The following is a 21,480-nucleotide window of genomic DNA, read 5'->3' as shown; positions in this document are numbered from 1 at the left end:
TCGAAATTGCATTCCAACATTCAGATTCAAGGGCAAATTTACCACCACAAAACAAAGATCTTAAATTCCTTCAGGTCTATTTCATTCGTAATTCACCGCTACTAAACGTGAAATTATGGAACAAGTGGAAAATCTTCTCCATGAGCATAATGAATTGGTCAGATTGTTCAAAACCGCATTGGATATAATGCATTATGACGAACAGCGCTGACAAAAACCCCATTGGTAGCCATGCAAGACAATTTAATGCTTCCACTATCAATGAAGTCGCAGTGGTGATTGTTGGCGAGAATGTGGAATATTGTTTTTAAGCGTCGGGATAATGGCCAAGTGCAGCGAGTTTATGAGACTCATCGGTCTGAAGATGCTCTTCAATACCCGTTGATTGTCTGTCGTGGAGAAGATGGGTATCACTTCAACAAAAAGATGGTCAACCCAACTACAGGTTAGGAGAAGAAAAGAATAAGAAGGTCAACTCAATGAATTTTTATGCGTATCGATTGATGATTCGACTAGATGTTGACAATCATCCGTTAAGATGCCGCCGTTTGTTTCAACAGTACTGTGTGGACATGTACGTCAAAGTAAAAACGGAACGTCTCAATTTCATTCGTTTTAATCAGTCGAAGTTGCGGTCAGACGAGTACATTCACTTGCGTGACGCCATCGCTACTGAAGGACACGCGGCCAACATCGGTTGTTTGACCAATCTTCCAGCTACTTATGTTGGAAGTCCGCGCCATATGCAAGGGCAAATTTAAAGGAGAGGAAGTTCTTATCCCACGAATTCCGATTATTCCAACAAATCTTCCATTCCAATTCAAGAGGATTCAGTTTCCAGTTCGATTGGCATTTGCAATGACAATCAATAAATCGCAAGGCCAATCGTTGGAGTCTGCGGGATAAATCTGGAATATCCATGTTTTTCACATGGGCAGTTATACGTAGCCTGTTCGCGTGTAGGAAAGCCGTCATCATTATTTATTTTTGCACCGGATAACAAACAAAAAATATTGTTTATCACATCGCTCTCCACTGATTTCGAGTCAAAAAAAATTCACAACAAATTTAAATTAGCCGTGTTCTATTATTTCTCTGGGGCTATATTAAGTCGTGAAATTGGGGCGAGACAAAGTTCGCCAGAAGAAAATTAAAATGTAGAGGCATTAAAATGTGAAGAATTATCTGACATAGATCAGTGGCAGTTAGCCACAAACTAAGCTGACAAAAGTCAGAGGCAGTTAGGGGGAAAAAAAAAAACAAATAAGATGAAGGAAAAATAATCTGAAAAGAAGTTTTTCAGGGGCAGTTAGCCACACTCACACACTCACTAAGCTGACCAAGGTCGGGGCAGTAGAGAAAGACACGCACACACTAAGCTGACAAATGTCAGAGACAGTAAAATAAAGGAAAGGAAAACTAAAATAAGGGCAGTAGCCAGAAGGCAGATACATGTGTATAAATGTTGATCAATGTTGGCCAACGTATGTACATATAAATATATGCATGTTAAAGGAACTGATTAAGTGAAAGAAATTCAAAATTTATTTCAGATGAACGCGGAGTTATTCATTAAACCATTCTTGTGTGAAAGCATTGACAAAGCACTGCTTTGTTGCGAGTGGAAGAAATGGTTGAGAGCATTTGAATCAGAGGCCAAGAAAAAGAGGAACGCAGCTACAAGCAGTAGCGTTTTCACTACCCGACGCTTTGGTCTAATTCAACGAAGTTGAACAAAACGATGTACTCCAGGTATTGGTAGACAAGTGGACAGCGTTTTTCTCCCCAAAGAAAAACTCGTCCTTCGAAAGGCATATGTTCAGGAGTTTGACTCCATCTGATGACGAGAGCTTTGCAAAATTTGTACTGCGTCTTAGACAACAAATTAAGAAGTGCGAGTTTGGATCAACAAAAGCTGAGATGGAAGAGATTTGCCTTAAATACAAAGTAATCGATCCGTGGGCGTCGGGCGACCTAAAGAGGAAACTATTAGAGAAAGAACACTCAATGGATGAAGTAATTCAGGCTTGTCAAATTGACGAGGAAATAAAAAAGGAATCTGCGATGATGACAAGGAATACAGCGGAGCCGGTAAATAAAGTCTCGACAAGTAAACCACAGCGAAATTCCGAATGCGTGAGATGTGGACGTGTTGACCACAAAGATGACTGCTCACCAGATGACCAGCTCGACAGTCAAAATGTAATCGTTGCGGTCGTCTTGGCCATTTTGGACGTAAATGTAGAACGAATTAAAAAAGGGGACATTTCAAACCGAGATCGATAAACGAAGACGAAACATTTTCCTCCACTAAAAGGTCAAAGACGGAGGGTTGTATCAAAATCAATTGCCAAGATCAAGAAGAATGGATTAAATGCCGGATTGGTGGGGCAGACATATAATATTAATAATAATCAATAATCATAGGATTCTGGTTGTCGTTATAATCTCATCTGTCAAGAATCCTGAAAAGGAACAAAGCCACAATTTTCAACGTTCACCCAAACTAACAGAACCAGTTCAAAGGTTATGCTTCAGACCAAATATTAAATGTAATTTGCGTATTTTAGGCACCAATTTCTGTTGGTAAACAAACGGAAATGATTGCCTCCTTTTTCGTCATTGAAAAAGGGAAGCAGTCATTGCTGGGAAGAGGAACAGCCATTAAGTTGGATGTACTACGGCTGGGACTACAGGTGAACCATATCCAGGAGGTATCAGTTTTTCCGAAGTAGAAGGGGGACAGGGTCAAATTGGCAATAAATCATAACATAAAGCCAGTATAACAGCCCATGCGAGGGATACCAGTCGCGCTGGAAGATAAGGTTCGCGGTAAAATCCAGAATGCACTGAAGCGAGATATAATTGAACCTGTAAATGAACCCAGTGCACAGTGGTCCAGCCCGTAGGCCAAAAATAAAAAAACCAAAGTCCAAATTTGGACTTTAAATGTACCAATTCTTATTTATAATTGGCCTAGCTATTTGAATTTATTCATCTTTTTGTTTTGCTCTGTCTGTCCGCTTCAAGAATAGCATCGAAAAAGATAGCATGATATTCATTGTGTATTGCAGCGTAAGCAACGTGCAAGGGAATAAAATTTTTTTAATATTTTAAACAAGTGTTTGTGCCATGGAAGTGATTAATATTTTAAAGAAAGGTATTAACTTTCTTTTTAAAATAAAAATTATCTGTAGTATTTGTTGTGTTTTGTGTAAATCATTGTTGTATTTAGTACATAATTGTGAACGTTCTTAGTTTGTCTTTTCTGTGTTTGGTTAGAGTTTTACTTGTGATGGCACTCCTTGGCATTCACAAATCTTTTTGTATAATATTCTTAAGCATTTTAAGGGGTTATATACAGTTGTACCGCGCAAAAAAATGCAATTTTGCCGATTTTTTTTTGACATCATAAAAAATATTTATTAAAAATGTTTTGCCGACGTTGTTTAGTACATATTTCTGGGTACTTTATAAAATTTTTTCATAAAAAAATATTAAATATTAAAAATGTTATGGCCGAATTCCAAGATCGTCTTTTTTTCGATGGTGACTTGCGGTGGACATCATATCCCGAGAACGGTTCATCCGAAATCAAAAATTAAACAAATTTTCGTTAGTATATTGTATTGCCTAGTCCTCTAGACCATGGATTTGTAAAACTTTTGATTAAAAAAAAAATGGCGACAGTTTTAACAAAAAATTTACTTTTTCGAGGTATAACATTTTCAATTTTTATGCTTTAAAAAAAAAAATTTCTGAGATAATCGCGTTTAAAGTTTCAAGTTTGTTCAAGCCGATGTGCAGGTCGTGCACTATAAATAGCTACAACTTCTGTTCTAATGCTGCGATCGTTATGAATTTTTGTGAGAATATTCTCAACAGTATATACTTGAAGAATATGAAATAAAAAAAAAGTCGATTTTTTTATCATCACAACTGTATATAACCCCTTAAGAATATAAGAAAGTTTAGTTCAAGTGCCGTAAGGTGCCGTGCGGCTTGCAAAATACAAAAAGGTAACCTAACCTCAATTTGAAAAAATCGGTTCATAAAGTATTATTACATGGTCCTGCCATTATTAAAAATGGTTTAGTCTCAATTGGAGAGCTTTCTGAGGAAGCTGCAGAGGCAAAAAATAAAGACGTTAAATTATTTAGGCTAAACCATAGGCGGAAAATGTCAAGGGTCCTGACGAATACCGATTTATTGAACTGTTGAAATTTTAAATTCTGCTCCTTTTATTGCGGGCCAAAGAAAACTTCAATGCAAACTAAAATACAAGCTTCTTAAATAAGCTATTGATTTACTGGACGAAACTATATAAAACAAGAAGGGAAGCTAACTTCGGCACTCCGAAGTTTGTATACCCTTGCAGATATTATTTCATTACAATTTACCTATACTTATTATGTTTACAGTTTGACAGTTACAGTTTTACATTCACAGCTTTAAATTTTCTCTACATTTACCGATCGTTTCTATAGCAGCTATATGATATAGTTGTCCGATTTTCATGAAATTTTTATCGAAATTCTGGAATAATATAAAATGATCATATCTAAAATATGGTGCAAAAATAATAATAAACATAATTTTTTTTCTAAAAATTTATCGATCATTTGTATGGGAGCTGTATGATATAGTCGTCAGATCTGGCCCGTTCCGACATATATAGCAGTGAGAGTATATAGAAGACTAATTCAGATTTAAAACTGAGGGACTAGTTTGCGTAGAAACGGACAGACGGACAGACGGACAGACGGACGGACAGACGGACATGGCTAGATCGACTCGGCTGTTGATGCTGATCGAGAATATATATACTTTATATTGTCGGAAACGTCTCCTTCACTGCGTTGCAAACTTCTGACTGAAATTATAATACCCTGCAAGGGTATTATATGATTTTTTTTAAACATTCATTTGTTGAATTGTTACTAAACATATATGTAAATACTAGTAAGCCCGGCGAACTCCGTTACGCCACCTTCGGCAAATTATCCGTTTAATTGAGGTGCTCTTTGGTGAACCATGTTTTTTGTGATGTGTTGTGGCTAATGGAATTATCTAGGGACCAAATAGCCCCTGGGATGCTAAAATCACCAAGAACTACTAATTAAGTGGTCCCTACCCGAAATTCTAGTTCCGACAATGGAGGAATATAGTCCGATCTAGCCGGTATACTGTGAACAGAGCATTAAAAACTTCGGATCTCAGAATCTCCTGCTTTAACCAGGTTTCTGTAAACACAACACTTGGGAAGCAAATGTGACACTATTAGACTACAATTTAGGAAGCTTACTGCGAAAGCCTCTAGCATTTTAATAGGAGATACCAAGGAAGTTTGTTAGTTTTTTGGGACTCAATTGGAAGACGTAGAAGGCGCATTGGTCAAATCGGGCCTAGGAAGAGTAATTCCAACTGTCCTTTTTTTTCTCTTTCTTTGCTTCGAACTCATTGACAATCACATGCTTTGGTCAGTTTTGGACAGAGCATAGTTTGTCAAAGAATTCCTCAGGAACATATATTTTGAAAGATGAAACTGTCTCGTTGGTGGTATTGCCATAAGGGGTTTTTTCAAGGCAGGCTGATTATCCGCCTTACCAATTTCGGCCGGTAGTCCGGGCCTGACACCCTGGTAGGGATCTGGGGCTCTGAGAGGACAACTGTTGGGACCCTCCAGTGGACAAAACGGATATGGGCAACACCGGGGGCACGGTCTCACCCGTGACACCTTCGGATAACGAATCTTTTCTAGCACTCTATCTCAGGATTCTTGACATTTGTCCTGAGGTCGATGGTTACTGTTGCTGTTAGGAGCCTGCCACGCTGGTTGGGATCCTCTTAAATGCTGCACACCAGTTGATCTTCGTGTGCTCACGCGTTGTCTCAATCGGGCATTTTCCCTTACTACATTTCGTCTCTCCTCGCTTAAGTTCTGTGAACACACTTGTTGCTGGCATGCATGCCTTGTGCGGAGACCGATGTTCAAACGTCGTGCTCTAGGCATTTTGAACTATAGGCAAAGTGGTTAATTTAACCTCAAATACACAAAATTTTCACAGTTCAACTTACCAGCTTAAAGACAAATGCTGGTTTCCAATTGAAATGTTAGGAAACGAATACCTTTTTTTTTTGCAAAACCATGGAAATCGGTTGGTGCGTTCTGGAGTTATGTATATGATATGGGTCTATAGGAAGAGTGGTTAATTTAACCTCAAAAACGCATAATTTACACAGTTCAACTCACCAACTTTTCTGTTGCAATTATTCTTGAAAAATTCCGAAGAAGAGGACGCTAAGCTTGCCTCAAATGCTACAAATTCCCAAAGCTCAGATGTACCATTTGTTTTACTAAACCGTTCGAAAGTGCCCAATAAGTTAATTAAAATCAGGGACAAAGACAGGCCGTCAATAGCTGAGAATATTCCCACCGCTGGTCCCGATTGGATAGTAATTCTGTCCTATCCGGGAAATTCTGGTCTTGATCAAGGACTATAGGCAGAGCGGTTAATTTAACCTCTAATCCACATAATTTATACATTACACTCACCACCTTTTCTGTTGCAATTATTCTTGAAAAAGACGCTGAAATATATGAGGAAGAAGAAGAGGACACTAAGCTTCCTTCAAAAGCACCAAATTCCCAAGGCTCAGATGCACAATTTCTATTAGTAAGCCATTCGAAAGTGCCCAATATTAAATTTATTAAAATCGGGGACGAAGACAGTCCGGCAATAGCTGAGAATGAATAACTTATTTTTTTTACTGATTCTTCACAATTTCACAAAATTTGTTTTGTTTCATAAAATAATCGGAGTAGAGAATTACGGCATGCTATGTATCAGTGATGGCCTTTATGCAAAAATGACTTTCCCGATTTTCTGTTGCAATTTTTCCTGAATTTTCTTTACTGCCTATATAACGAATTCCAAGACCTTTCCAACGAATGCAAAACCGTGGAGATCGGTTCATGTGTCGTGTTCCCTGAATGTTGCAACGCACATTCAGCTGATCCACCATCGACGAAATGAAATATATTTGCAGAAATTGATGCGGTTCCTCTGTTGTTGGCACCAATGAACCATGCAAATGATATATTTGCCCTTGTATCTGTAATTGCAAACAATCATTTGTTGAAGAATCGTGTGATGGTGTAGTCCGTGGAGTATATGTTGTTATTATGTTGCAATTCTTTTTGTTTGTCTAAGTCATTGTAACTTTTACCTTGCAAGTCGGCATGAAGCCGCCTTCTCGAATGATATTAGCTCCAAAGGAAGTCATGCGAAAGCAGTTATTATATTCAAGGATGTGTTGAAGAAAATGGCTGGAATCTGGATCACTTCCATCGAACAATGCTTTCAGTGGCTGTGGTGGTATAAGTAATGGATCCAGTTTGACTTTTCCACTTGCGCAGCACAATCCAGCAGTTTCTCTTTTAAACTTTAACGCATTGCAATATCGGCATATAGTCGTCATAGGTCCAATATCTAATTTTCTATCATCTCTGTAGTTCGCAGAGGGATCATATTGAAATGCTAAGCGATTGTATGATGCCAATGATCTTCGTGTGCTCACGCTTCGTCTTAATCGGTCATATTCTCTTCTTTCATTTCGTCTTTCCTCGCTTAAGTTCTGTGAATACACTTATTGCTGGATTGCATGCCTTGTGCGGAGACCGATGTTCGCACGTCGTGCTATAGGCATTTTCGACTATAATTTAACCCCTAATCCACATAATTTACACAGTTCAACTTACCACCCTAAATACAAATGCTGGTTTCCAATTGCACTGATATGAAACGAATAACTTATTTTACTCCAAATGAAACACAATTTCGATTTGTCATAAAATCAACTGAGTAAAGAATTATGGCATGCTATGTGTCAGTGTTGGCGCTTAATGCAAAAATGATTTTCCCGCTTTCTGTTGCAATTTTTCCTGAATTTTCTTTACTGCATAAAATCACAAATTCCGAGACCTTTCCAACGAATGCAAAACCGTGGAAATCGGTTCGTGCGTTCTGGAGTTATTTGATCCCCGCAGAAAACTCGACTTATTTTTAAATAATAGATTAAAGGGTAAGCATATAAATTTAAAAAAAAATGATTTATTTTATGTTCGTTTTTTTTAATTACATTTATAATTTCTGTCATTATTATTTAAAGGCGAAATAGTATCCCGGCGAAAACTCGCTTTACACTGATTGTTCCTATGGCAGCTATAACCTATAGTATCTAGATTTTCACTGAAGTTTCCCAAGTTATAAACAAAAATTTCCAAAGTATTGTTGCATCAAAATAAAAAACAATAGTTTTTCATATAAAAACTGAATATCAAACCGATTGTTTATATGGAGGCTATATGATATATATGCCCAATCAGGCTGATTTTTACATATTACTTTTGGATAAATATAAAAAAATTTTGTGCAAAGTTTCAAGTCCCTACCTCAACTAGAAGTATTTTTGGCCGCTCTCCCTATGCAAGCCGGATTATGCCTGGATTTGCGGCGAGCAAACCAAGCCATTCTGAGGGAAAATTATCCTTTGCCGACATTTGAAGCGTTCATGACTCAACTTAAAAATGCTAGATATTTCTCAAGGCTGGATCTCAAGGACGCATACCACCAACTCGAGTTAGACGAGGAAAGTCGAGAACTAACAACGTTCATAACTCCTTTAGGACCATTTCGTTATAAGCGATTGACGCCGAGTCAACTCGGCGCCAGAAATTTTCCAGAGGAGACCTGAGCAAGTACTGTCAGCAGCCACGAATGTCCTAAATTACATCGATGACATTATCGTTTTTGGAAAAACTGAGGATGCGCATGATGCGGCGTTTGGAAAGAGTTTCCGGCATTCTAAAAGAAAACAATGCGTTATTAAATGAAAAGAAATATGTCTCAAAGCTTCTTCTTTGACCTTTTTGGGACACATATTATCGAGCCAAGGCATTGAGGCCGATCCAGAGAAGATAAACACAATTAAATCTTTTCGCCCTCCAAAGTACAAGGAAGAGACTCGGAGTTTTCTAAGGCTAGTAACTTATGTGGGAAAATTTATCCCAGAGTTAGCAAATAAAACTGACTCGCTGCGACGACTGCTCAGAAAGGATGAAAAGTTCATCTAGGGCGTTGAGGAACAGGATGCGTTTGACAGACTCAAATCATGCCTAGCGGCATGATTCCAAAATTGCAATACTTCGATCCAAAGCACAAAACACAGTTAATTGCAGACGCAAGCCCTGTTGCATTAGGAGCTGTTTTGCTACAATTTCATTGAGACGAAGCTAGTCGAAGCCTGATAGATGTCGAAAAGCGCTATTCACTGACCGCAAAGGAAAGTCTATCATTAGTGTGGGCAGTAGAAAAATTTTTCTACTACCTAGCGGGCCTAGAGTTTGAACTGATAATAAGCCACTGAAGACCATTTTCAAACCATCTTCGAAGCCACCGGCAAGGATCGAAAGATGGCTCCTCCGCCTCCAAGCTTTCATATTCGTAGTCAAGTATAAAGCTGGAAAGGAGAACATTGCGGATACCTTTTCGCGACTATGTAAAATAAACCCAGGGTATTGCTACGACATGAAAGACTAACATAGCATTCTACATGTAGTTGAAAACGCCACTCCGTCGTCCATGACTATAACTGAAATCGCAGAGAAAATCACTCTCGACGAAGAGATAGTAGATGCAATATCGTCCCTGCAGGATGAATCGTGGAACGCATCATCTTCAAACAGTCTATTTCCGTTCAGACATGAATTCTCACTAATTGGATCCATAATGATGCGAGGAACCCGCATAGTCATTCTATTGTCGTTAAGACAGGCGATCTTAACGTTGGCACACGAAGGTCATCCAGGCGAGACGGCTACGGTCCAAAGTATGGTGGCCACAAATAGATCAAGATGCGGAGAAATTTGTCAAATCCTGCAGAGATTACATAATGGTATCGCAAGCCTTAAACCCCACCGCGATGAAGCGAACAACATTTCCAGAGGGTCCATGGATTTATGTAGCTACCGATCTTTTGGGACCATTGCCAAACCACGAACACATTATAGTTTTCATCGACTATTATTCGAGGTATATGGAATACAAATTTCTAAAATCGATCTTATCAATTTCGTTAATCGGAGCCATGAAAGAACTTTTCTCCAGGTTACCCTAAAAAGTTAAAAACTGACAATGGAAGACAATATGTCAGTGCAGAATTTATAGAATATTGTAAGCAATGCGGAATAGAGCAAGTAACATCGCCACCTTATTGGCTTCAAGCTAATGGGGAAGTTGAGAACATGAACAGATCGTTAGTGAAAAGGCTTAAAATTGCGTACACCAACAAGAATAATCTCAGGGAAGAAATTCAATCATTTGGTATAATGTTACTCCCCATGGAACCACAGCGTCTGCGCCAACAGAATTGATGTTCAATCGAGGGATAAGAAACAAAATCCCGGGGGTTCACGATTTGATAGGAGAATACAGTGGTTCAGCAGAAAGAGACCGTGATTTAGTAAACAAACAGAAAGGGAAAGAATATGCCGACAAGAGGAGAGGGACTAGGTAGATTGATGTTAAAGTAGGCGACAAGGTTTTTCTTAAAAATGTAATATTACCTCACAAACCTACACCAAATTTTGACATCACTGAATACGTCGTAGAAGAAAGAGCGGGAGACATCGTAAGAATAGCGGGTGGAGACAAGACCTTGTCTAGAAATGTGAGCCATGTGAAAAAGATTCCACCATTACAGTTGCCAGCTGATACCGCCGATCACTCTTGACACTCCCGGAGTACAGGTGACACCGGAGACATCTAAGGAAATGGAGGCGACTACTGAGACGACATCGGATCCCAAAGAAAGGCTGAAGCTGAAGCTCGTCAATAAGGGAGGGATGTGGGAACCTGTACTTCCGATGACATCTGGCTAGGAGAAAGCTAATCAAGATGGCTTTGCTAAACAGTCTGTTGTGACTCTTATTAACATTCTGTTGTGAGTGTCATTGTATAGCTATGTCAGTCTTATTCGGCGAGGCAGAGTGTTCAGAACAAGGCGAAATACACGTATAAAACGAACTTAATTACTTGTATTATTGGTGCAATTACCGGGTCAATACAAACGTGAAGAAGTGGAAATAGTTCAAGAAACACTGTCAGACATTAAGGATCGATTATTGTTTGGAGATGTATCTTCAATAGAGCAACTTTGAAAGTTAGTGCACAAAAGGGAAAACTTTATTACGAAAATAGGAAAATCTCGAATCATACCCTCTACGGGCAGAGAACCAACTTCTTATAAAGTTTATACCGTTGAAGAAACTCTGAGTGAGGAGGAACATAATTCAGATGATGTGGTCTTCCAAATGTGTACAAACAACAATGTCAAAACCGTTTCCGTAAGTCGTAAAACCGCCAGAAAAGAGGATCTCAGCAGAACAACAAGGTGCTCCAGACATATCACGAGCGTTTAAAAACTATGTGTCTGTCAAAAAAAATATTTGGCGAAAAGAAAATAATGTCAAAAAGAAGTACAGGTAGAATGCGAAATTAACTAGAGAATTAGTCGTAGCTACAATAATTCACAATAACGATAAAATCCTTAGATATGCAAAAGTAAAACTATTCAAGTTTGAAGAACATGGATTCATTAGCTAAAGAAAACTTTAGTCAGTATCCAGAATTCAAAAGCATAAAATCTTACGTGAAGACGGCTGATGGAAAAGCTCACAATGTCTATAAATCAAAAGCTTATTTTAGGCATAGCCTTTTGGAGAATATTTAAACTAGCACCTGAAGTTCTTAACTCCCTAAATATTGCGAAATCTACCGGAGAGTCAGAAAATTACCCCCTTTCAGAAATGGAATTAAGGCAACTTGAAGCGGTAAAAAATTTATTTCCTGATTTTCAAAAGCAAGGTCTAGATCGTACGTCGCTTATTAAACACAACATAGATATTGGGGAAGCTAAAGCTGTAAAACAACGATATTATCCCGTAACCCCCGAGGTAGGAAAGTTAATGTTCGATGAAGTAGACCGAATGTTAATTTTAGGAGCTGTAGAACCCGCAGAAAGTGACTGGAGCTTGCCAATGAGATTGGTTGTGAAGCCCAACAAAGTTCGACCCCGTGGACGCACGCAGATTAAACTATGTCACTAAAAAGGATGCTTATCCTTAACAAAGTATTGAAGGAATTTTTGCTCGACTTCCAAAAGCGAATATAATATCCAAGCTGGTCTTAAAAGACGTTTATTGGCAAATCGCGTTAACACAAGAAGCTAAACCGTTTACTGCCTTTAAACGGTTTGGTCTTTGCAATGCCCCGTCGACAATGTGCAGACTAATGGACTCGCTTATTCCTTTAGAATTAAGAAATTGTGTTTTTGGTTATTTGGACGATATGTGTATAGTTTCCGAAAACTTCTCAGAGCATTTAACCATCCTCGTCCGTATTGCGGATCAGTTCAGTAAACAAATTTAACTCTGAATATTGACAAAAGCAATTTCTGCGTAACTCGAATTTTAGGTTTTCTAGTAGGTTTCAAGGTTACTTAGGAGTTGGTGGATGGTATCGTATTATAAACCTACGATACCATCCAAAGACTCCTAAGTAACCTTGAAACCTACTAGGAAACCTAAAATAACTTCGCGGAGACTAATTACTATAACGGAAACCTGGAAATCTAAAAAACCTTCAATTAAACTGACAAAGCTCAACAAGCCATGGAGTGTTTGAAAAAACTTTTGACTACGGCACCATTTTTGCAATATCCCGACTTTAGTTAAAAATTTTTTGTACACTGCGCTGCTATTATGGTGTAGGTGCAGTTCTCGGTTAATTATCTGAATCTATGGAAGAAAGGCCAACAGCATATTTTTTCAAGGAACTCAGTAACACCCACACACCATTAAAGCGCATCCACCGTCCATTGAAGAAACGGTCCATAAGGTTTTGCCGTTCCGAATTTTTTCATTTGGACCGCCGTTAGAACGCATCTTAATCTAACCACGGTTTGTTGGCGATAGTTCGGCGATAGTTTTTCAGTGCAACTCTGATTTCTTCTGTTAAGAACTAAGAGTATAGAACTATATGGAGAGCGCATCTGGCATGCTTTGCCTGCTTTACGCTTCTTGGCGAGGGGAAACGGGGAATAATTTGCTTCCCAGTCGGTCTTTTCGGGAGGACGGGAACAGGGGAGGATAAAATTACATGTGGAAATGGGAGGGCTTTTTTGAGTACTCTCAAATTCTACAAAGCTGTAAAGGAGAAACTCCCGAAAATTTTGAACGAAAATTCTCTTTGGGGATTTTAACAGTAGGGTCGACATTTACGAAAATTCACTTTGGGAAATCGACATTTACGAAAATTCCCTTTGGAATCAAATTTTTTATACTCTTTGGGGAGGAAGAATATCTTCCAATATCAAATTTTTTTTGGGAGGAAGAATTTCTTTAAAAGGCGAGAATTTTTTCTGCGTTGTTATATTTTTAGATTTCGTTTATTTCGCACACAATGCATAAGTGTAAGTGAGTGGTGTGTATGTGTGCGTGAACGCGGCAACACATTTTGAGACGACATTTTATTTTTGCTTTGCTAGGGCGAGAATCAAAGGGCTTTCAAATTCATATTGGTTTTTGTGCATCACACTTTTAATTGGCCCTATGGTCGTGCCTGTTAACGCGTTGGTCGGCAATTTAGATAAGTGGATCGATCCCTGACAATGACGTTTTTATAGTATCATGTTTTTTTGTTATTAATATTTATATTTTTTTATATTATTTTATTTATTACATTATTTAAAAAAGTTTTGATCTTAAGAACTTTTTTTAAACAAAAATGTTTCTTCGCTATGGGCTTATAAAATCAAAATATTTAAAATATGTGTAATTATATTTTATTTATTCGACTTTGGGGATTTTTATTGTTTCAACAGTACTGTGTCGACATGTACATCAAAGTTTAAATTTCATTCGTTTTAATCAGTCGAAGTTGTGCTCAGACGAGTACATCCACTTGCCTGACGCCATCGCTACTGAAGGACACGGGACCAACATACATACATAGGTTATTTGACCATTTTCCCAGCTACTTATGTTGGAAGCCCGCGCCATATGCATGAGTACGCTCAAGATGCGATGACGTATCTCCGGAATTACGGGCGCCCGGATTTATCCATCACGTTCACATGCAATCCGAAACGGAGCGAGACAAAGTTCGCCGGGAAAGATCAAGAAACGAGTACACAAAACAAAGTAAAGGATACAAATATGTATAATATCGTCGTTCCTAATAGTATAAATATAATTAACAATAAAACCAATATTATTTGAAAAAAAAATATCAAATTTTTTATACTCTTTGGGGAGGAAGAATATCTTCCAATATCAAATTTTTTTTGGGAGGAAGAATTTCTTTAAAAGGCGAGAATTTTTTCTGCGTTGTTATATTTTTAGATTTCGTTTATTTCGCACACAATGCATAAGTGTAAGTGAGTGGTGTGTATGTGTGCGTGAACGCGGCAACACATTTTGAGACGACATTTTATTTTTGCTTTGCTAGGGCGAGAATCAAAGGGCTTTCAAATTCATATTGGTTTTTGTGCATCACACTTTTAATTGGCCCTATGGTCGTGCCTGTTAACGCGTTGGTCGGCAATTTAGATAAGTGGATCGATCCCTGACAATGACGTTTTTATAGTATCATGTTTTTTTGTTATTAATATTTATATTTTTTTATATTATTTTATTTATTACATTATTTAAAAAAGTTTTGAATCTTAAGAACTTTTTTTAAACAAAAATGTTTCTTCGCTATGGGCTTATAAAATCAAAATATTTAAAATATGTGTAATTATATTTTATTTATTCGACTTGTTTTTAATTTAAAACATTAATCTAACGCAATAATTAAAGACTTAAAACGAAAACAAATTCATACAACATGTAATATTTTAAAAACACCTATAAATACCCACATAACATCTATTTGTCAAACATAACCTGGTAACACTAAAATGGAATACAAAAGTTTCTTCTAAAGATAAAGAAACAAACAAAAAAAAAGACAAAAAATCTTAAGAGTTACCAGGATTTGAACCCATGCACTTTAGGGTGACAGTCGGATGCCTTAGCCACTAGACCAACCGGCAAGCAGGCCTCGGTGCCCAGATTCAAAGTAGAATCGAGCCTTGCGGGTTCCATGGGGAAAATGCGGGTTCTACCGCTGGAACCCTCCATACGACACATTTTTTTGTATGAGATGTCCGCTCTATATAATTCTATACTCTTTGGTAGTAGACAGCTTCTGCTGGAAACCCAAATCAAGTCCCTTGCTAGAGGATTTGAATGGGCAGAGAGTTTTTCCTTGTAGGATGCTTTTTGTTTTTCTATTTCGTGCTTAACTGCAAGAATGCTGAGATCGCTGTGGATGTAGGTACGTAACCACGTAGACTTCGGGGATCTACGTGTTTTTGTTCATTTATTTTGATACGCTAGTCAGATAGCCACTTCTCGACTACCTTGAGGTGGTTGGCGAGCTGGGTTGTTGCACGCACTGGGCATCTGGGACGGCTGAGGTTCGCAGTGTCGTCGGCGAAAGTGGATAATGCTAGCTGGTCGCTTGTGGAGATATCCGCTGTGTATAGGACATATAGAGTAGGCCCAAGTGCGCTTCCTTGTGGAACTCCAACTTCGATTGAATAGGTGCCGGATGTTGTTGCGTTGCACCTCACTGCGAAGACTCTGTTGTAGAGATACGACTCAATTAATTTATGCGTGTACCGGCAAAAGTGTTTTAATTTTGTACATGTGGCCGTTGAGACAAATGAGAAACATCGAGAAATATTCTCGATGCTCGAAGGCTGTGCGAATTCTGATGTTATTCTGTTAACTTGCTATATAGTTCCAAGCTTTTCTCTGAAGCCAAATTGATGAGCTGGGATGATGTTGTGAGATAAGGAATTATGCGCGATAGAAGGCATTTTTGAAATAACTTGGACAAGCATGATAGTAAACTTATTGGTCGTTAAGATGACGGAATCGTGTGGTCTTTTCCGAGCTTCGGTATCATTATATTTATAGATTTTTTCCATTTGATTGGGTAGTGGCCGAGCCTTATGATCCCATTGAAGATTTTACAGATGACCTCAATAGCACAGTTCGGAGGTTCAATTATAATTTTTTGAGTTATTAGGTCATCGCCGGGAGTCTTTTTCGGATTGAGTTCCCTGAGGATCTTCGTGATCTCGTTCGGACGAAATGATGCTGGAGTAAATTCCGTTTCAGTTTGGATTTGCGGTAGTTCAAATGGATTTGCAGCAGGGTTCGGCTGGAAAACGCCCTGGAGATGTGAGGCCAAAGTTTCGACTCTGTCTTTGTCGCTGAGGGCCCAGTCTATATGACTGCTAGCAAAGAGTATAGAATTATATACCATAGATCGGGCATCTCATACAAAAAAATGTGTCGTACGGCGGGTCCCAGCGGTAGAACCCGCATTTTCACCGTGGAACCCGCAATGCTCAATTCTACTTTGAATCTGGGCACCGCAAGGCCTGGTTGCCGGTTGGTCTAGTGGCTAAGGCATCCGACTGCCACCCTGAAGTGCATGGGTTCAAATCCTTAAATCCTGGTTAGACATAAGATTTTTTGTCTTTTTTTTTGTTTGTTTCTTTTTCTTTAGAAGAAACTTTTGTATTCCATTTTAGTGTTACTAGGTTATGTTTGACAAATAGATTTTATGTGGGTATTTATAGGTGTTTTTAAAATATTACATGTTGTATGAATTTGTTTTCGTTTTATGTCTTTAATTATTGTGTTAGATTAATGTTTTAAATTAAAAACAAATCGAATAAATAAAATATAATTACATATATTTTAAATATTTTGATTTTATAAGCCCATAGCGAAGAAACATTTTTGTTTAAAAAAAAGTTCTTAAGATTCAAAACTTTTTTAAATAATGTAATAAATAAAATAATATAAAAAAATATGAATTATTAATAACAAAAAAACACGATACTATAAAACCGTCATTGTCAGGGAGCGATCCACTCATCTAAATTGCCGACCAACGCGGTAACAGGCACGACCATAAGACCAATTAAAAGTGTGATGCACAAAAACCAAAATGAATTTGAAAGCCCTTTGATTCTCGCCCTAGCAAAGCCAAAATAAAATTTCGTTTTGTGGCTGCCCTTGGGTCTGTTGAGCGTTTACTGAGATTAAGGCGTAGAGCTTCGGCGTAGGAGATGCTCGTGGGGGACCAAAAAAGGATCTGGCTGCTTTGGCAAAAAAATACATCTGGAGTAGTTTTTGAATTTTAATACACATTTTGTGTATTTTGTTGGCATGTAGCTGTCGCTCGTCGCATTCGACTCTTCAGCTCGGTAGTTAGCTGTATGGTTTCCTCCGCAGTTTCCACATTTTTTCAAATTGGACTCTTTGTTCGCAGGGCAGTGTGCGGAACTGTGGAAGTCTCCACAGACTACGCAGACTGACCGAAGGGTGCAGTATGTCCTTGTATGTTAATACTCCTGGCAATTTGTGCATTGCACAGGACCGTTGTGTTTGTGCAGTTGTTTTTGTTGTTGAACTGCAACTTGTAGATCGGGTGAACTTTATTCTTCTTTAGGGTTTCACTATCTGGCTCAAGTTCGACATTGAAAAGTGGTTGCGGCTTTTTGTTTTTGTTGATAATGTTGAAGCTTTGTTTAGAATTTGGCCGCTATTACTTGGCCACTAACTCACATTCTTAAAAGGAAAAACTGTCAGTAAAAATATGTCGAAAAAAGTTCCTAATATGCTTGATGAAACCCAACGCAACGTATTTAACCACCTTTGTAATATCTTGGCATCAGAGGATGTCATATTGACATACCCTGATTTTAAGTTACCATTTGACCTAACCACCGACGCCTTAACCAGTGGAATAGGTGCGGTATTGTCCCAAAACAAGAGGACAATTACTATGATCTCTCGTACGCATAAAGACTACGAACTAAACTAAGCCATATTTAAGGCAAATACGCAATAGGCAAACTGCAGAACTACGTTTACGGCACTCAGGATGCTTGGACCTTCACAGACTACCAGCCTCTGACTTACGCAATATCTGAGAAAAACACCAAACGTTAAGATTAAGCGACGGAAGCCCTTTATTGACGAAAACAACGGGAAAGTGTTTTACACGCCCGCGAAAAAAAAACCTTGTAGCCGATGCGCTGTCTCGGCAACACTTAAAGAACTTGAGGTTAGGGCTCAGTCCGATGCCGCCACGGTGCATAGTGAGCTTTTGCTCGTATACACCATCGAAACTACGGATAAGCCCCTTAACTGCTTCAGAAACCAAATCATTTTGGAAGAGGCAAAGCCAACCGCTTCAGCGAGACCATCATTTTTGGCAATAGAACTCGCCACATTATTCATTTTAATAACAAAGACTTCCTTGTCGAATCCGTTAAAGAGATCAGCAACGCCAACGTTGTAAACGCGATTCACTGTGATTTTCCGACACTAGCTTGCGTTCAACATGCCTTGAGGCAGGAGTTCCTTGCAACCAAATTCTGGCACTGAAAAAACATTGTAAGCGACAATACAAATACCAATGAACAGCTAAAAATTATGAATACCAAACACAATCGCACTCACAGGGCTGCACAGGAAAACGCCAAACAAATTCTCGGCGATTACTATTTCCCAAACATTTCGAAAAAGGCCAGCGAAGTTGTAGCGAATTGAAAAGTCTGCAATAAAGGCAAGTATGATCGCCACCCTAAGCTGCAGGAGTTGGGAAGCACCCAAATTCCTACATACGCAGGAGAAATGTTATACATTGACATTTTTTCTACCAACAAAAAGATCTTTCTAACTTGCATTAACAAGTTATCGAAGTTTGCCATCGCACAGCCCTTATCTTCTAGGGCAATAGTAGATGTACGTGCCCCTATACTACATTGGTAAATTTCTACCATAAAACTAGAACCATCTACTGTGATAATGAGGCTTCCTTTAACTGTGAAACAATTACGTCTTTGCTGGAAAACCAATACAGCATCGACGTCATTAAAGCGCCACCGCTACATAGTAGCTCTAATGGCCAATTGGAGAGATTCCACAGTACCCTGGCAGAAATAGGTAAAGCTCAAGGCTTTGTTATTAAAATTGTTTAGCTAAAACACTTGGCCATACTTGACGGTGTCACCATTTTTCCGCCTTTTCTTTAAACTACATATTTGGTCACACCGGTTCCGGACCGAAATATATAGAAATTTCGCTCTGTACTTTTTGAAAGCAAATTTATCATATGTGAGTACCACCTTAAGCTTTATATATTTTAAAAATGAATCGGTAAGGAAAATCATCAGATTTCCTATAGAGCAATATGAAATAGTATTGGTGAAAAGTCTAAAACGACATCCGTGATTTACTGCCGAGTTTTATTTTGAGCAACAAAACCAAAAATCATTTATAATCGTTTGACTTTTTATATTTTTTGTTAATCCTAAGATAGAAAAAAAAACATACATTTTAATGTTTTTTATATAATATCCCAAAAATAATTTATTATCGTTTTTTTTTTTTTTGTTGTTTTTAAGCCTCAATAGAAACAAACATAAATATTAATGACTTTTATATTTAAGAAATACAAATTAATGTTATATACGGTAACTCATTGCAAGTCTTGAAAAGAGGCTCGTTTTAAGCGTTTGTAAAATAAATGTATAATAATAATGAAAAAATAATATAAATAATAAATTTATAAATCATTTAAAAATAAAGGACAAAAAAAATTTAAAAGTCAAACCCACAACTGTTTTACACCAAGCAACATGGATAGGGATAACAAGTATAACTTGATTACTAGTTTGGTTTTTATACAATTAATTTTATTCATAATATTATAATTCAACTTTAAATTATATAATGAAACTTTAATTATAAATAAGAATATAAGGAACGAATTCGTGAAAGAATCAAACATTTTTTGTTATTGACCTTGTTTATCCCTGTTTTCCGCTCGAAGTATAATGTCCTTTCCATCCTCACGTCGCCACTGTACTTTTGGTTCTGGAACTCCGGTCGCACTGCATATTAGTGATATGCTGCCGCCTTCTGTGCTTACTCCCTCTTCTTGGCTATTTTCTCGGTGGTTCATAATATCTGGTGGTACAACAACATCTAAATGTCCAGACTGAAACAGCAAAAAAAAAAAATTATAAGATGCCCACTGCGCAGTTTTTATTATGCGCGCTAATAAAAGGGAAGGTGGTCAGCAGTAAAAACACATTGCTGAAAACCTGTGCCCAGACAAAATCGTTTTCACTACCCTTACATAGGCACTGGGATAAGGACACCCTTAGACTAAAGCTAAGCCTCTTGGGAAAGAGGTGGGATAGACATGCACTTACAAGGCTCTTCATGGGATCTGTATTAACTTGGCACATGTAACTGCCGGAGTCATTTATTTGTACACGAGATATGTGAAGTTTCCAGGTGTTGTGGCCGTTGTGTGTCACAGATAATCTTGGATTTAGTGAGACCATATGTGTGTGTATGCCAAGTATTGCTTTTGAATCAGATTTAATCCATGCCACCTGGAATTGTAATAACATAGAATAAATGTACATTTGGAATAATCTATTGATTATAAGTCTGACATTTTGGCATATAGTAAGAATAATTTCTATATCCTTTCAGGATATTTACGGATATTATTATTTTAGTCAGAAGTTTGCAACGCAGTGCAGGAGTCATTTCCGACTATATAAAGCATATATATTATTGATCAGCATCAACAGTCAAATCGATCTAGCTATGTCCGTCTGTCCGTTTCCTTAGTTTTTAAGCTATCTAAATGAAACTTTACAAATAGTCTTCGGACTGTTCTCACTTGTATATACGTCTGGATCGGATGGCAATATTATATAGCTGCCATAGAAACGATCGGAAAATGTATAGACAAGGAAGTATAGGCTCGCAGTTTTTATATCCCTGCAGGGTATTATAATTTCAGTCAGAAGTTTGCAACTCAGTGAAGGAGACTTTTCTGACCCTATAAAGTATATATATTCTTAATCAGCATCAACAGCAGCCATGTCCGTCTGTCCGTTTCTACGCAAACTAGTCCCTCAGTTTTAAGCTATCTCAATGAAATTTTGCATATAGTCTTCTTGCAAAAGGTATACTCTCATATAGCTGCCATACAAATGTTAAAAAAAATTTTAGAAAAAAATTTTAACTTGGTTGTTTTTCAAGCTCAGAGAAGCCAGGTTTGGAAAATTTTTTTTTTTCGAAATTTGAAAGCTGGAATCGTTTGCCCATGTGTGCCCACCAATTAGTTTTGTTTGCCCACGTCCAGTTTTGAAGATATAAAAATTCGAAAAAATTTGAAAATTTTCGAACTTAAAAAATTTGACTTTTTTCAAAATTTTTTTTTGGAAATCGCAATAACTTCGTTTGCCCACCCTTAAGAA

The 21,480-nt window shown here is 37.9% G+C and overlaps 1 protein-coding gene across 8 annotated transcripts in view; it reads right to left on the bottom strand.

Annotated features, from left to right (window-relative positions):
- Positions 1 to 21,480, bottom strand: part of DIP-lambda (Dpr-interacting protein lambda) — a 442,761-nt gene that overhangs the window by 179,115 nt on the left and 242,166 nt on the right. For all 8 annotated transcript variants that reach the window (XM_070284577.1, XM_041777376.2, XM_070284580.1 and 5 more), the window contains 2 exons: positions 20,416 to 20,601; positions 20,003 to 20,198 (listed from right to left, as the gene is read on the bottom strand). In XM_070284577.1, the coding sequence (XP_070140678.1) occupies positions 20,003 to 20,198; positions 20,416 to 20,601 (382 nt within the window). The remainder of the gene's footprint in view (positions 1 to 20,002; positions 20,199 to 20,415; positions 20,602 to 21,480) is intronic.

The sequence above is a fragment of the Drosophila kikkawai genome, chromosome 2R (genome assembly GCF_030179895.1).
Source record: "Drosophila kikkawai strain 14028-0561.14 chromosome 2R, DkikHiC1v2, whole genome shotgun sequence".
NCBI lineage: Eukaryota > Metazoa > Arthropoda > Insecta > Diptera > Drosophilidae > Drosophila > Drosophila kikkawai.
Note: the sequence above shows the minus strand (reverse complement) of the source record. Positions and strands in the feature narration are given on the sequence as shown.